Source organism: Metopolophium dirhodum, chromosome 1 (genome assembly GCF_019925205.1).
Source record: "Metopolophium dirhodum isolate CAU chromosome 1, ASM1992520v1, whole genome shotgun sequence".
Taxonomy (NCBI): domain Eukaryota; kingdom Metazoa; phylum Arthropoda; class Insecta; order Hemiptera; family Aphididae; genus Metopolophium; species Metopolophium dirhodum.
In genome coordinates, this window is record NC_083560.1 from 145573116 (window position 1) to 145592014 (window position 18899).

General features: G+C 29.4%; 1 protein-coding gene and 1 pseudogene across 1 annotated transcript; one reads left to right on the forward strand and one right to left on the reverse strand.

Annotated features, from left to right (window-relative positions):
• Positions 1–364: 364 nt before the first annotated feature.
• On the reverse strand, positions 365–1497 carry LOC132933163 (uncharacterized; the record flags this gene model as incomplete). The annotated part of the gene is made up of 2 exons (XM_060999481.1): positions 1413–1497; positions 365–1041 (listed from the first exon to the last, which is right to left on the reverse strand). Coding segments are annotated over exons 1-2 (762 nt in total), but the record flags the coding sequence as incomplete, so codon positions are not given.
• A 2131-nt stretch (positions 1498–3628) lies between these two features.
• Positions 3629–17444, forward strand: LOC132933688 (uncharacterized; annotated as a pseudogene).
• The last annotated feature ends 1455 nt before the right edge of the window (positions 17445–18899 follow it).

An 18899-nucleotide genomic window follows, 5' to 3' on the forward strand; every position in this document is an offset into this window, starting at 1 on the left:
TGGATCAAGATCCAGAAAAATTTCATGGTTACTATCGCATGAATCACGAAACATTTACAATCCTTGTAAATGTAGTAGAAGCAAGTATAAGGAAAAAAGATACTAATTTTCGTCAAGCAGTAAGCGTTGAAGAAAGACTTCTTATTACATTGAGGTAATTATTTCAATTCAATTATAAAATCCATTTTATTTTTATGTAGTTATATAATTTATTAAAGAAAATTCAATAAACATAAGTCATTAGTAAATTAGAAATTTTGAAATTAGAATTTTAAAAAATTAGAAATTTAGATAACAAAACAATTGCTTTAAAAAAAATAAACCAGAAAAATACTTAACTAAATACTTAATTTAATAATAAAAAATCAAATTCGTTATCCTTATATGAATCCACAGTGTGATTTGGTAGTGTTGAATTGTCAGTTTCCGAAGAATAAGTATTTCCTGTATCTGATGTAGATGGCGTGGATGCAGTTGGTTCTTCCAAAATTGAATCAATCACAGCCAACACTTCCCTCTTAAATCTCCTTTTTTGTGTTTGACTCATTTGTTGTACATCTGGTAATAGACTTAATAAAAAATTTTCATCAGCACTATCGTTTGGTTTATGTTTCTTGTTATTGAAATAATCGATGAAACATCTGTCCACATCAATTTCATTAGTTGTTTTTATTTTGTTACTTTTTTGATGGCCAATATTATTCAACATTTTGTTATGTATAGGTTGAGTCGGTTGAGAAGTTGATTGATCGAGAACAGGTTCTGAATTAACTGTATGGTTACTGTTTGGAAATTCATCTTCAGTTACATCATCAAAAATATTCACATCTGACATTAGCGACATTTCTGTTTCGAGTTGTGGAGATGTTAAATTACCTTTTTGTTGTCTTCCGCTTTTTATGAATAGCATAAGGAATTGCATAGCATCGTACAAATAATATTTTTTCGAAAAGTCAGCTTGCGATCCACTAGGTGTTTTTTTTCTTAAATGACGTAGAAACACGGTCCTTAAATTTCTCCATTTTTCCTTACAAGTCGCAACTGAAAACAATTAATATATTCAAACCTTAGGTATAAATATTTAAAATGTTATGAAAATTGTGACTTACGATTTATGATTATTTTTAATAGCGATAATAACAAGTTATATATCACATAAAACAACGATTTAGCCTCAAACGATTTTTGGATATTTATTTTTATTCAAAAAGTGTAAGTCGAAGAAATTTGAAACTTCCACCAGTTGTTTAAAGTGACATTTTCTCAACAGGAAGAATTTTTTTTTTTCAAAATATTTCGTTAATTTTTCAGCTATTTATAGACATTTGAAATATTCTCATTTTTTTTTGTTATTTTTATAAATATCGATTAAAATTTTTCGGCTGAGACAAAAAACTTTAAGAGGATGTCACACCAAAACCTGTACGCGTGCAACGCTCCAGAGATGGCGTTGTGCGCCGTATCGCCGCCGTCGCGGCTGGACGTAACCACGCCCATGTCTCCTTGGCGAGATTCACGCGGAGTTCTCGCAGGAGAGGCGCATTGCCGCATTATTATTTCACGAACAGTCTAGTTGAGCGGGTCCATACAATATTGACATTGACAATTGCGTAAATTGTCACCCGTGTATTTCTAATGCACGTACCATTACGCCGCGCGCTCGATCTTCGCTGGACTTACTTTTTAATGAAAGCTCCTGATTACTTAAATATGTGTATCAATACATAAATTACAACACATTTAACCAGATGGCTTAATATACATTTGTAACCTAAATAGTAATTACTTTTTTAAAATACACATAAAATAATAATTCGTAATGAGTAAATACATTTTTTAGTAACCATGTTGCGTCTTTTACGTTTTAACCTGAAGCACTTTGCGTACGATAGTTGATTATTGTAGCGAGCTGTGACATTTTAACTATTTATCTAAAAATAAAACCTAAAAGGGCGGTAGATCAAAGTAATCGTCTATAGTAAGAACCGCGTAATAATTACGTTAATAATAAAACTAGCAGATGCGCTGCCGTATTACCTAAAATATAACACTAATTTAGGCGGTGTAAATGCGTATACATAATCGTATATCATAGTACGCGCCGCGTATCATTAATAGTAATAGTAATAGCGTATGCGCTGCGTGTGTAGTAGTACAAACGAATAACGAGCGCGCGACCATGAACAGCATGCGTCAATCTATATATGACTACTTATATAAATAACTCGCATAAAATGTCCATATAAAATCGTGAGTATTATGGAATAAAGCACCGCGCGTGTACAATAATAGCATATATATATGTTCAACTTCCTGTCAGGCGCGAGCGCGTGCCGAGGACACAGATGACCATATACGGTTATCCAGAAATAAGTAGGGACAGGGACAGACCCATCGAGGAGAGCTCAGGGACAAGCGTTCATCAAACGAACAACCAACGAGCTTAGGAGCAGTCATCAGAACTATTGTCACATCTCGCTAGTTTCATCCGTATATTTGGACTTAGAGTAATTTTTACATATTCTATCACAGTTGAAAAAGTTAAATAAATTAAACATATTATACTAAACACTCGAGATTTACATTTATTCCATCATCTTTCAATCCTATTGACTGGGGCACGTTACATTATTCTCCTATACACGTATCTATTAGTAATGATTTAAATAGGTAGTTGATATTAATATAAACAGCATAATATACCTAACCTAATTTCAAATTAATAAATCTTTGGAAAATTTCATTGAGCCCCTATTGAAAACTATGATTTAAGTAACAGTGGGTTGTTTCAAGTTTCGATGAATAATATTTTTTGAATAACAAATACTTATTTAAATTAAATAACAAACGGTGTTTTGTAATTTATTTTTCGACAGATTATTTTGTACGGTAGTTGTTTGTATTATTTTTGAATGAAAATATATGTACACACGTTGTAAAATATGTAAGTTTATGGGCTTATGGCTGATTTTCTGTTAATCGTCTATTTGGTTAACCCTCATAGTCCTGGTCTCGACAGTGACGATTAATCGAGTTTCTACTGTATACTTATAAACAGATAATGTGATGGTGACAAAATATTTTATTTGGTAAAGTAGCAATTACTGTTCAATAATTGTTGACATTTTTGTTTATAGTTTCAATGAAATATATCATAAATATAAAAAAATTCTATAACTTAACAATGCTATTATACTAAGCTCTTCAATACTAAAATCCATGGTGCACTCAAAAAGTAAATTAATTAAATAAATAAACACTAAAAATTAAATTCTGAATAACAGACAGTAGACAGTAGACACGACTGATCACGAGGGAGCACTGATATGAAAAGGTTATTATTGTGTTAGTATTGTGAGGATGGAAGTGAAAAATACATCACGGATGGCACTGAACACGGAAGGCTACGGTCACGTCACGTCACGTCACGTCACTGTTATGTGTGAATCGACCTTAAGGCGCGTACACACGAGCGAACAAAAATAACGAATGTTCGCGAACGTTCATGTGCGACCGTGTAGACGACGTTCGCGAGCATTCGCAAGCGTTCGAGATCGTTCGCTGAATAGGTCGAATAGACTCGCACGGCGAGCCGATCACTGTCGGTTTTTCAGTCATGCTCAAAGGATTACCGCGAGCATTCGTGTCGTCGTTTGAACGGTAAATCAATTCAAACGTGCGTTAAAATAATTAGTAAAAGTACTTGACTTTTTTAACTACATTTGATTTTATTATCTATTTGAAAATGGATTGGGATAGCAAAGAATGCTTGCATTTAATTGAAGAATTTAGTGATTGAAGTGTTGTGGAACTCAAAAAACCCATCATATTTTTCAAAAAATTCGAAACATGACACTTGGCAAAAGAATTGAAAAGACCAGTTCAAGAAATTAAAAAAAAAATTCTAAGTTTACAGGGTTCATATCGCAGAGAAAAAGCGAAAGTAAAGAAAGTTATGGAACTGGAAAAGGTAAAAATTAAAAATTAATAATTATTAATAATTAGTATGAACATCTAGAATTTAAGTACTTATAATATTATTTTTAAAAGGTGCCAACGACATATACCACTCTAAATGGTTTGGTTTCGATGCTATGCATCTTTTTTTAGCCGATAGAGATGATCCAATGCCGACTGTAAATTCAGAAAATGTAAGTTTTATACTGACAATGTCATGATTATATTTTTTTTAAATATATAATTTATTATTTATAACTTAGCTGCTAACTAGAGCGTGTTTATAATTTTAATTTTGACGTGGGGAATTGATAAAAATAACGTTATTTATGTTATTACTCGGTAAGAAATACTGTCATTTATAAAAACATTCTTTAATTATCTACTTTTAATATCGTTATTATCGATATTGAATAGGTATGTTCATTTTATTATCGACGTATTGTCGTTATTTTTATTTTTATTTAATTTTATTTGTCGTTACATGTTTACATGTTTAATAATAATAATAATAATTTAATATAATACGTAAATATAATATAATATAAAAATAATGATGTATTTGATATTATATAATATTCAGTCCTGTAAAGAATACTTTTGGTTTTTAAAGTAGGTTTCTAATAATTTTAGATTTTGAGCGGAGCGAAGAATGTATTAACTTTACTATATTGTGTGTTTTTTTTTATTTTTTTTTTATTTTAATTTTAATTTTTTTTTTGTGTGTGTGTACACGAGAACTTGTCGAAATAATACTTTGATTTTCAACTTCAGTAGATTTTCCGGTTCGAAAGTGAAATTAGTTGGTGCATTGGGGAGGTCAATTTTTGAAATTCCCAATAGTTTCCAAAAGCACCGAGAAAAAAAAAAATTATCGAAAAACGGGAATTGTACGCAAAATCAAATTATGAAAAAATCGATTTTAGATATGGGCATAACTCTAAAAATAATTACTGTAGAAACATGAAATTTTCACTGAATGTTTATACTGGCATTTTCTATACATGATACAATTTTCAAAAATGTTCACATCTTTTTAAACTATTTGAAATTTTCTGTTTTTTTAGTTTTTTTATTCTATAAATGTCAATAAAATTTTATTCGTTGGGTCCCTTCAGATTCGTTATAAAGAGTTTTCACTGTATATAAATAAACAACGTATTATTTTCAGATACTTTAATAAATATAACATAAATTGAAATGAATAATGAAATACAAATATATAATAATAGGTTATTATAGGTTAGGTACTCAATTAATCAAGGGGGGAAACCACTAGTGGAAGTAGGTGTACACATATTAGGAAATACTTTGGAAGTATTAGGAAGTACACGGAAGTCCGTGGAAGTACGTGGAAGTACTTGGAAGTACTCGGAAGTACGTGGAAGTACTCGGAAGTACGTGGAAGTACTCGGAAATATGTGGAAGTACGCGGAAGTACCGATATTAAACAATTATTATTTAACTTTATTTGGAGTGATTAAGACAGCAAGTAAAGAACGTATGTCTATATTGTTCAATCTAAAAGTAAACTTGACAAGAAACGGTGTTTTGCAGCTACCATGCTCTCATAATAATAATATTATGTAGGTATGAGATGTGTTTATTGCCCTGTTTATTGTATTATTAAATAATTTTGGCTTGAGTAATTAATAATAACTCTTCATTTTGAACAAAATATTTCTAAAAATAATTGAATTATACCAGTTTTAAATTAATATGGTTAAACTTGGCTATAAATAAATATGGTTGGGTTTGGCTTAGTATTATTTGCTTAGTCGTCTCCAGTCCGATCGAAGTCGTGTCCGTTGTATGTACACTGATGTCTACACCGAGGTATACAGCACACAAGTTAATTTTTCCACAGTTTTTCAAATTATTTTATATCAATTGGTAAGTCTTAAAGATTTATTTACTCAATGTTAGGTTTTAAATAAAATATAATAACTATAATATGTCAGTAGAATATATAATTATAATATAAATATGTAATAGGTAGAATTTAGATAAGTTGTATAGTAATGGAATTTCGATTTAGTATAATTAAAATACATTTTAAAACAGTATGATACAATAATCAAAACTACATATTATTACCTTATTATTATCTAGAATAATTCAAAATAAGTTTAAAAATTGAAATACAGACTATTATTTGAAACTAAAAAAAAAATACATGTTTAATAATTTTGCGTGATCTGTTTTCAGCACTTTTTGCCTGTTTTTATTTATATATTTTATAAATGTGAAATATACTCATTGCTTTATTATACTTTGTGGTGACTGGTTATCCTATACTGTATGGTTTTATTTCAAACAAATGTATTCATTTTCCAGATATTTATAAAAATAATTAGTGATGGGGACATACATTGAGATAAATATTACGAAAATAATCAATTTTTAGTTTTTACTCTTGAACTTGAAATATTTCAAATTGTCGTCGCTGACATTAAATTTTATATTTAATAGCTTAAGTACTATTATCAGTCCTTTATTACCATACTTACTCATTATAAATGATAAAATTTATTAAATAAATGTAGTTTAATTTATTTAGTATTTAAGTTTTTTAGTTATTTAAAGACATTTGTAATTTTCAATCTTTTTAGTTTTTTTTTATAAATTACAATCAAATTTTATCGGTTATATTATATAAAAGCACGGCTCCTAATATATTGTTATAACAGTAGTTAAAAAATATTTAAAATACATTTTTTTTATAGTCATATTTTTTTTAATAAGCATTGAAAGTTCAAATTTTGACAAAATACGTAAAAATCACCCTAAAAATCACGAAAATTTGCAATTTAATTTGAGTTAGAAATTCATAAAAATTTATCATTTTAAATCTATGATCAAATAAAAAATGTCTACCGGAAAGTTAAATTATATATTTTATGAGCATTTGAATTACAACATTGGATATTCACGCGGATATTCAATCAATTTCTCTGTACCGAACTTCTTATTTTGTTGTTTTTCTAAAACGAGTAATTCTAGAAATTTGACATTTACACCATATATTTATTTTATTCCTTTTTTATTCAATAACATTTTCAAAATATTTTAACAATTTTTAAGCGGTTCATAGACAAAAAAAAAAAATCCGAAGACCATGCAAACACAGTTGTTTTTATAGTTAATTTAAGTTCAAATTTGGATGAAATTACATATTAAATAACCAAGAAAAACAATTTTAGTTATATTGTTACAATTTTAAAAATATTATTCGTGGGGACTTGAAATTACTAGAGTAATTCTAATTTTAATAGTTAATGTTGTACATTTTAATAGTAAATTGAAGGGTAAATTGTATAGGTATACTATGAATTACTGAGTAGTCGAGTACATAATGAATCTCTTTTGATTAATTTCGAATTTATTTTATAGGTACCTACATTTTTTTTTCAAAATTATATAATTAATATTGTATAAAATATCTAAGACTGAAAACTCGTCTCCGATCAGAATCGTTTTTCGTATACAATGATATTATATCATTGAATTCAAATTCAATACCAACCATTACAGCAGTCTGCAGTAATCCACTTTTAAACTACTGTACAGCAGAGCGACCCGCTTTTTTATGTACCCGCTTTTTTTAATTTGGGAGATTGCAGGGACGAAAAACGTTTTTGAAAAAAAAAAATTAAAAATGTTAGATAATTATTAATTTAAACAAAAACGTAAAAAATTATAAATTGTGTTTTCTTCATTTAATAACAAATGTACATGTTATAAATCCTTAATAGGCATACACTACCTTATGAAAAAGTTCAAATGTATAAAAAAAAGCTGTTAAATGGGTGTCACTCTGCTGTAGAGTTGGTCACTGTAATGGATGGTATTAAATTTGAATTTAATGATATTCATTGTATAGGAAAAACAATTCTGAACATAGACGGTTTGTCAGTGTAGGAGATATTAAATTATGTTTATCACTTATTTATTTTGCCATTATTATGTTCTAGAGTAATTTGAAATAATATTATTTGTATATCATCTTATTTGTTTATAATACTTCTATCTACTGTATATTTTAGAAGTTCAAGTACCTACGAATAATATTTTTAAATTACAATAAAATAAATAAAATTATTGGTACATTTAATATATGATTTCGTTCAAATTTGAACTTGGGACAGATTTAACTACATAAGAGACATTTTGTAATACATTTTAAAATCTTAGATTTAAAAAAGTATTTTTTTTTATGAATTTGAACATTATAGTGATTTTACGTATTTTGTCAAAATTTTAACTTTAAATATTTATAAAAAAAACCCGTGCCAACGAGTTTTTAATATTTTTTAATTTTCACTATAATAATATATCAGGAACCTTCTATTACATTTTCAATCGTTTCGACCCAACGAATACAATTTTATTGACATGTCCAACTGACTGTAACCAGGTCAAAAAAATTCAGTTAAGATGTTGTTATACCCGTATGTGTTGTCTCCGTCTTACAATCTTACAAATCTTACGCTCAGCAGATCACGCGAATCTCCATGAATTTAAAATTAAGAGTGAATTGACCACTTATAAAAATTAAAGGTACCTAACATTATTATCGAAAGCTTCTCGTTCGCTTTTTATTATATTTTAATTTTAAAGCGAGTTATGAGTATTTTAAGATATACTTATAATTATTTATAATTTTATATATTATATTTTATAATTTCAAAATACTCATAACTCGTTTTAAAATTATACTATAATAAAAAGCGAACGAGAAGCTTTCGATAATAATGTTAGGTACCTTTAATTTTTATAAGTGGTCAATTCACTCTTAATTTTAAATGCACGGAGTTTCGCGTGATCTGTTGAGCGTAAATTTGCTATGCTACGCACTTGTAAGACGGAGACAACACATGAATGTATAACATCCTCTTAAGCATTTTTACTGACCTAAAAGGTGATGATAGACACACAAAAAAACGTTCTAAAATAAATACATTCATCGCTCAGCTCAGAATCTAAAATTACAATATTATATTTTTTTTTAAATTTAATATTCATGGTCTTATGGTTATATGAGGTTATATGTATCATTCTGTTTGTAAATAATATTTTAAGATCTTACATCGAAAATTAAAAAAAAACCTATATACTTTTACAAACTTAGCTATAATAAAAGAGCTAACTAATATAATTATTAATTATATAATTAGTTAGTAGATTAGTTTTAAATTAGATTTTGTATTTTATTCAATCAGATTATTTGTGTGAGCGTTAAATTAAAATATTCGAATAGAGCTTGAAATGGATATCGGGAAAGATCCAAGCATAGAAAAATGCACCGACTGTCCTTTTGCTGAGGCTGAACAGCACTTTCAAACACTTTTGCCAGATGGAATTAAAAAGATATTTATTGCTAACAAGGGCGGATACAAGGGGGGGGCAATAGGGGCAATTGCCCCCCCCCGTTCACAAAAAAAAAGTATTAAATTTACGATTTTGTAATTGTGACTAAAATTTTGTTCGTGTAAGTTATTGAGAGAGGGTTTGACACAATACACATACAAATTTATATAATATTACTTGCTATATTATTCTACGATTTTTCAATAACATCAGTCACCAAGTCGATCTATTTTTAAATTATTATGCCGTACTACAATGGTTTTACCGCCTCGTTGCTTGCCGTTAGTGCGTCCGGCGTCGTCGACCGTCGTAACGTTCATAAGTCATAATAAAATAATTTTGTTTTTATATGTATTACTATATATTACCAATAACCATATTACGATAATAATCTGTATTGATACTATAATAATACCATCAAAATATATTGACACAGTCGAGTATGAGATAGCGCATTCGTGTCCGTACGAGCGTACACTCCACATACGACATTCCAGTAGAATTTGTACACTACACCAAAGAAACATATTACTACTGAGTACTGACTACTGCTACTGCAGGTAAATATTATAATAATTTTAATAATCGGAGTTAGTTTTCACATTGTTATAGTTTTAAAATTGGAATTTAATTGCTGTAAGTAATAAAAATCTCTTTAAAAATACGTTTTTGTTCGTAATATTAGATTTTAACTTTTTTTAAAATAAATAATTTATAATTATCAGTGCAAATCACAAATGCATCTTTATCGAAGTACATATCGAATATCGATCAAATTAGTGCGTAATTTTCCACCACGACCACTGTTTTAAAAAATTTATTTTTTTCTAGAAATTAATAATGAGTGAAAAAAGAAAATCGAGTTCTTCTGGTTCTTCATTACTATCTTACTTCAAAAAAAGTAATAATTCAATAAACAATCAAAATGATTTTGACGAAACATTATTACCATCAACATCCACAGTTTTTACGCCTTTAACTGATAATTTAGAACCGTCAAGTTCTACAAATTTGACTCATCCAGCTTCTAATAATGATACTGAAATAATAATTAAAACATATGATATTGGCTTATATATACAGCAAATTATAGATGATCACACTCGATATAATTTATTAAAAAACCATTGGGTTGCCCCAAAGAGTTATGTGTATCCATTTTCTTTACAAAATTTGAAAGGAAAAGAAATACGTCGATATTTACAACAAAAACATTTGGATATGTATCCATGGGTTGTATATTCAGAAAGCAAAAATGGACTATATTGTAAATATTGTACTTTATTTTACTCTGGTGGTCATGGTACTGGAAAAAAAATTATATGACTCTTGGTTTACTAGTAAATAAACCATTACAAAATTTTAAACATTTAATGGGAAACACGGGAGATCTTCACTCCCATGAAGTAACTAAATATCATATTGAATCAGTTTTGAGAGCGCAGGATTTTATAAAGACATACGAAAACCCTTCTCTTGAAGTTGTTAGTCAGATAGATTCTAACCATTTGAAACAAATAACAGAAAATAGAAATAGGTTGCGCCCCATTATTAAGTCTGTATTATTTTTAGCTCACCAGAACATACCTTTTCGAGGTCATCGAGATGATGGACCTTTGTTGAAAAATAATGAAATATATCCAAAACTGAACGAAGGAAATTTTCGAGAAATATTAAAATTTCGAATTGAGTCTGGTGATATGGAATTAGAAAACCATTTAAAAAATACAAGTTCCAAAGCTACTTATATAAGTAAAACTACCCAAAATGAAATTATTTTCATATGCAGTAAATTAATTATTGATAATATTTTAAACAAAGTAAATCAGTCTCCATATTATAGTATTATGTTCGACGAAACAACCGATATGTCACATACATCTCAATTATGTTTAGTCATACGATATATTAATGAGGATTACACTGTTCAAGAAGATTTCCTTGGTTTTATAGATCCACACAGTTATAATTTCGAAAATTCTGAAATCGAACCAAAATTAAATGGTAAAATATTAGGAGAAACCGTTTTAAAATTAATGAACAACTTCAATTTGGATTTGAATAACTGCGTTGGTATTGCTACTGACGGTTGTAGTGTTATGGCTTCAAAAGTGTGTGGTGCAGTAAAAACTATTCTGGAAAAGATACCCAGTGCTGTCAGATGTCCATGTTTTAACCATGGCTTGAATCTTGCAATTTCTAAAGGTTGTCAAATTCAGTCCATCCGGAATAGTTTTGGACAAATTAAGGAAATTATTTCATTTTTTCATGGAAGTTCGAAACGAAATTTTGTACTACAATCTGTTCTACATTCCTCACTACAGTCACTTTGTGAAACTAGGTGGGTTGAGAGGCATACAGCAGTGACGCAATTTTTGACTGGAATTTCGGAAATTATGGATTCTCTTCATAAAATAAGCAATTGGAATGATCGAGAATCATCTAGTAAAGCCAAGGTTTTATTGAATTCAATTGACTGCGAATTCGTCATCACTCTTTATGTTGCTTCACATATATTTTCAATTACACAACCATTAAGCGTAATTTTTCAAAAAAAAAATTTTGATAAACAGTCTGCAGTTATATACATAAATAAAACTATTGAAATTTTAAATAAACTTAGATTAGACGGCAAAACAGAGTTTAAAGATTTGTACGTCAAAGCTGTGGAACAAATGGATAAATTAGAGATTACTGTAAAAAAGCCAAGAACAATATCAATACAGCATCACAGACAGAATCCAGAGATAACAAATGTAGAAGACTATTTCCGTGTAACAGTATACATTCCGTTTTTAGATTTTATGATAACTGATATGAAATCCAGATTCACAGAAGAAACATTGGGCGTGTATAATCTTGGAATATTTGTGCCAAAAATATTAATTTCTAAAATACAGGAAAACACAGTACAAATATTTGAATCTATTTGGAATCAGTTTCTAAATATACATGGATTAAATGGCAGATTTGCAAATAGAGAAGCTTTTATTGGAAAGTTGCAAGGGGAAATGATTTGGTGGAAAGAATATTGGAATAGAGAAAAAAATGATATTGCTGATACAGCTCTAAAATCATTAGAACATTGTGATAAAGATATGTTCCCAACAATACATATACTTTTAAAGATTTTGGCTAGTTTTCCAATTAGTATAGCTTCGGCAGAGAGGAGTTTTTCCGCCCTTAAAAGGATAAAAACTTGGCTGCGGTGCAATATGTTAGAAGAAAGACTGTCAGGATTAGCGATTATTCATTGTCATAGAGATGAACATGTTGACATAGATGAAGTCATAAACATTTTTTCAAAAAATAACAGAAAAAAAGATTTTGTAATTTAAAACATTTTATTAATTTGTATAAATATATAAAATAAACTTTTTTCATATATACTGAATGTTTCATAAATTTAAATGTATGTAAGTACATTAGGTACCTACCTAGTTAAAAATTAAAATTAAAAGTAAGTGTATTATAAAACAGTAAGTCCCGTCATAATCACCAGTATGACTGATTTCTGTACACAACTAATGTCTACTAATAATTAGACAATTCCTATGCCTCAATATTCCTATTAATTAATTGTATTCATGTATTCATATATATATATATATATATAGCCAGGTTGCCCCCCCCCCCCCCGTTTAGGATCTCTGTATCCGCCCTTGATTGCTAATGGATTTTCGAATAAATTTGTTATTTCTAAAATTGACGATGAAGATATAGAAAATACTGAACAGTTTGCAATAGAAATATTGCCAGATATTATTGATGAAAGCGAATATCCTGAATATTACGGTATCTTCAAAAATAATATTAAAAAATTTAAGATTTTATCTGGATATAGAAAAGTCTTGCTTTGTATTTCTGATTTCTATAAAGAACAACTTCAAAAGAAGTCAATAGTTAAACTGACTGCAGCACAAAAAACTAATAATAAATCACAAAAAAAAAACAATCATTACTTAATACTGTTAGTAAAGAAATTGAAGAAGTCTCTGATGATACGATAGTACCAAAAAAACAAAAATTAGATACTTTAAATGTTGATCTGTCATCAGAAAGATCGATTACTAAAAAGGATAAAAGAATGGCTTAAAATGAATGCAATAGATATTTACAACGATCAAGAACTAGACATAACACTTTCTATACTAAATGATGATAACGACATTGTAGCTAAAGTTTTATGTTTTGAATGCAATGTACGAGTTAATATATGCAAAGTATTTAGTCCTGGACATTCAAAACGATGGTCATTTTCCAATTATTACAAACATGTAAAAATACACCAAAAGAAATCTGCTCAATCTGTCCCTAATAAAATCAAAAATAAACAAACACTTACACTTGATAATTATATACAAATAACACAGGGTGTAACATCACAACAAACACCCGGACCTTCAACATCTCGAAGTATAGAGATCCTTAAAGAAACAGTAACTAAAACCCCTACTAAAACTGCCGACCAAGAAGACCTCAATTGTCAGCCGGATTTTCAGAATAGCAAAGTTATGTTTAAGACGAATAACTTTTACGATTTAAATTTTCAAACGTCTCAAGTATTGTCAAATACAAATGAAAATAAGTGGAAGAGTACAAAATACCAGAGAAGTGAAAGAGAAAAACGTCGGAGAGAGCGATCATTGGTTAATGGAGAATTTAAACAAACACTTATTACAAATTACATTCCTGTGCTTGACGAAGTCAGTAAATTAATGGAAAATAATGAAAACTTGCGTAATATGTTGGTACGTAACATAGAGGAAACTGAGGGTGATAATGTTTTGTCGGTTCGATCAGCTGTACTTGATTCAAATTCTTTGTTGAAATGTTTATACGAATGTGCTGAAAAAAATCAAAAATCCAGTAAATATAAACACCGCAACAGATTTGATGAAGAGTTAAAGAAATTTTCTACTTATATATTTATTGTTGGAGGTAGACTGTTGTATGAAGCTTTACATGCAAATATGGATCGAGTTTTACCATCAATAACAACAATATTCCGTTATCTTGACAATACTCAAAGTAAAGTAATAGAAGGCAGTTTTAGATTCAACGAACTAAGAGTTCATCTAATAAAGAAGAATTTACCACTTAAGATATGGATAAGTGAAGATGCCACTAGAATTACGGGAAAAATCGAATACGATGTAAAATCAAATAAAATTGTAGGTTTTGTTTTACCCCTTATGAATGGTTGTCCAGTGCCTAATGCATTCATAGCAAGCTCTGCAAAAACTATTGCACAGTATTTCAATTCTGAAAGTAGAGCCAACTATGCTTATGTAATAATGGCTAAACCATTAAACGACACTGCCGCGCCCTTTTGTTTGTCTTTTTTTGGAACTAACAACCGTTTTTCTAACGAAGACGTAATAAATAGGTGGGAGTTCATGAAAACTGTTGCTTCTGAACAAGGGATTGAAATATTAGGATATTAGGGATTTTCATCAGATGGTGATCCTAGATTACTTAAAGCAATGCTACTCCAAAGCATTGGTACAAGTATTAGTACAATGAATGATGAAATGTTAGAGAATAATGCGAAGGTAAGCAATTGGTCTTGGTTTATAATTGGAGAGCCACCAATTATTCCTAACCAAGAACAAAATAAAGAAATATACATTCAAGACACAGTTCATATTTTGACAAAATTACGAACGCGATTTCTTAAATCAAATATTATCATACCAATGGGTAATTATTTTGTAACGGTAGATCATCTAATGGAGTTAACTAGAACATTTTCCAAAGACAAGCATTTGTTGACAGTTTCCGATCTTAAACCTGAAGACAAAATGAATTTTTCATCTGCAGAAAAAATGTGTTCTTCTAACGTATTGACTATTTTAGAAAATATTCCAAATACACATGCAACAACTGCCTATCTAAAAATTATGAATTATATTTTAACAGCTTTTTTAAATAAGGAAGTAAGTACTGAAGAACGAATTTATAAAATGTGGTTTAGTGTATTTTTTCTACGAATTTGAAAAATTTGGCTGAAAAATAAAAGTGAATTTAATGTTGGAAATAATTTTATAACTACTAATTGTCTGAATTGCATAGAAATAAATGCCCATTCGCTGATACGCCTTATTATACGATTTCGAGAAGATAAAAACTTAAGTCCAGAAATGTTTACGATATGGAATTTTAGCAGCCAAACGTGTGAGCAATTTTTCAGAGCAACTCGGTCACTTAAAAGTACTTACTCTACTGTTGTTAACTTTTCTATGAAAGATATTATGTCAAGACTTAAACGTATTGAATCAATAACCGAAATTAAAGCTGAATTATTAAATTCAAAAATAGACATTAAATTTACTCGAGAGAAAACATCAACTAAAACAGTAGAAACAGATTTCTCATATTTTTCTAATAATACTATTTTAAATATTATACATAGAAGTTTCAATGATGCAAAGGAATTCGCTGAAACTCATATTGGAATGATTGTAAACAAAGATTTAGTTTTTGAAAAGCCATTATTTTTTAACAAAACTAACAGAGAAAAAGATAAAGTAATTGAAGAAGAATTTAATGCGGATTTATCACATAGCAATTTAATTAATGAAACAGACTACTTAGATTTTGCTGAAGATGTTAATAATATTAGCGAGATATTGAATTGTGGTAGTTCCCTAAATCTTCAAGATTTCAGTGAACAAATTTTAAACAAATATTCATGTAGTGACAACAAAAATGATATTCCTATAGATTCACCTTTTGTGAAAATAAGTTTAGCAAATAATAAGTCAACGGTTATAAAAAAATCATCACTTTGTTGGCTATTAGAAAAACCAAGAGATCGGGTCAGCAGTGATCGGTTGCGGCGGTTTATAAGTAATTACGAATGTAGAATGAACAAAAAATCATCGAAAACTAGCCCTGAAAATAAAATACCACCTGCCTATACACTGACCAAAAAGAAAAAAGTTACTACTGATGAAGATTCTTCAGAAGATTCACGAAATGAAGTAATAAAATATGCCGATTCTCCAGACACTGAATCTTCCGAAAGCAGTCAAAATGATAGTACAATATCACTCTATTTTTTTGTGTAATTCAGTATTTTTGAACACTCTTCCATCCGAAATACGTCCTTGACACCCAATATCGACAAAAAGAAAATTGTAGTCTGCATCAACTAATGCAAACAATACAATACTAAAAAAGGATTTGTAATTGAAATATTCGCTGCCACTGTTCATTGGAGATTGCAAGACGATGTGTTTTCCATCCATAGAACCAATGCAATTAGGATAATTCCATGTTGTCTCAAATTGTTTTGAAATACTAAGCCACTCATTTGACGTGGAAGGCATCTATATTTAAAAAAATAGTGTTTTATTAATGTATAATATTTTATATATTTTATTATACACTTATAAGTTATAACATTAAAAATTACATATAATACACGATTTATAGTATTTAATATAATATATTTATTATTATTATCTATTTTAGATTCTAAGTGAGACAGAAGAAATGTGTGCTTCACCGTATACTGGAATTGAAAGAGAAGCATCCACAGACACAAGCGATATTTTTATGTCAGAGGAGGATACACCTGATACAAGTGAAACACTAACATTTCCACAACAACAACAATTTGTGTCTGCAGATAACAATAAGTTCACTTGTCCCAGTCCAGTCCAGCCTTCAAAAGGAAAAAAACGAAAGAATTTACCTAATACAGACTACAAGAATCGATGAGGCATTTAATATTTAAAAAAAAAATCTGCTTCAAACATCGAATTCAATCAACAACCTTCCGACGAGTCCACTACATATGGAACATATATCGGAAACAAACTTCGAAATTATACTCCAAGAACAAAAGCATTTGTTCAGTATTATTTCAACAATATACTTTTTGAAGCAGATATGGGAAAATTTGATGGGAACGAAAGCAATCTAAGTTCATCTTTACAAACATTATATTGTAATACACCAACAACAACACATACTTCAAGTCAAACTTCTTTTCCTCATAGTATTTGTCAAAATCTGTCACAAGTACAACCATCTGCATCAAACTCAGTTGATTTTATTCCAACATATGAAACATCAGAATCTTCTTACAATCGACATACCTAGGTTAGGTGCTACTTATTTTTATTTTAATGGAAAAGTTTTAATTCTTAGTTTTTATTTTAATTTTGATGAAAAAGAATGTTTTTTATGTTTATGTTAAGTTTTCATTTTGAAGAAAAAGAATGTTTTTTATGTTTATATTAAGTTTTCATTTTGAAGAAAAAGTATGTTTTTTACATTTATATAATGTTTCAATATGAATGAAGAATCATAAACTTTTACGTTTTATTATTAACAAAAATATACTGTTATTCATAAAACATTATTATTTATTACCTATGCATTACTTACTTTTACGTATTCCTTTAAAACTTCAACAAGTGCCATGCAGACTTCAGGAATTATACTTGAAATTATTTGTTTTATTATATTTATATTATATTATTATATTGTAAGCTGCTGTATGAATCTCCGGTTGCAAGAAATCTTAGCGTAACAGCTAATCTAACTGTTACCGAAATAGCTGGACGCATATTCGTATCTTGCTTGATTATTTTTGGCCCGATGAGATTAATAATTTTTTCAAAATCAGCTGATGACATTCTCGTAAAATTTTGAAAATGGAAACTGCGTACATCAGACTGCATACTATTTAATAAATTAGCTCCTCTATTTTCATTATCGATGTAAAGTTTTGATCTCCAAAAACGTCTTTTACGTCGAACTTTTTTTTCTTTATTTTTCATTAGTTCGTGCATTACAATAAATGCTGCACTTGCAACTTGTAAATGATTATTCATAATTCTCCAATAAATAAATAAATTGTTAATACTATTGAATTGTTTGTATTTAAGCCAAGACACTACGTTTCGATACTAAAGTATGTTAACAACTGTGCTCGACTCTGGAATGGGCTCGAACAGCTACGCATAGTATATTTTGTGCGTCACACATACATTTTGTGTCCACACGAACAAACAGAATTCGTCCGAATGCTCATGCGTGCTCGTTCGCGTTCGAGTGAGCTCACTTCGAACGTCGCACAATGTTCGCTCGTGCGTCCACACGAGAACACGCACACGCTGAGCTAGTGTGCTCACGCCGTGCGTCGCACAAATTTCCATCGTTTGGACGGTATCCCGAGCACGCGCGAATGCTCGCGACGCACAGCGAACACGATCCGATTGTCGTCGGTAACTTGTCATTGCTCAAAGACATAATTGCCCGACGCACTGCTCCGTGTGGACGTATTTTTGATTAAATTATTATTTTGCACGCGCTCTGTTTTGCTACTAGTCTTTTAGAAAATAAATTTGTAGCTAAGTTTTAGCCATGGAGTGGAGTAATGAAGCTTGTATTGAATTAATCCATGAATATGAATTAAAACCAGTCTTATGGAATCCGAGTCATGAGTACTATTTTTCTAAAACGAAAAAACAAGAAGCGTGGGAAGAGATACCAAAAAATATAAATAAGGATATCGAAGAGGTAAAAAAAAAAACAGAGTTTGCTAGGATCTTATC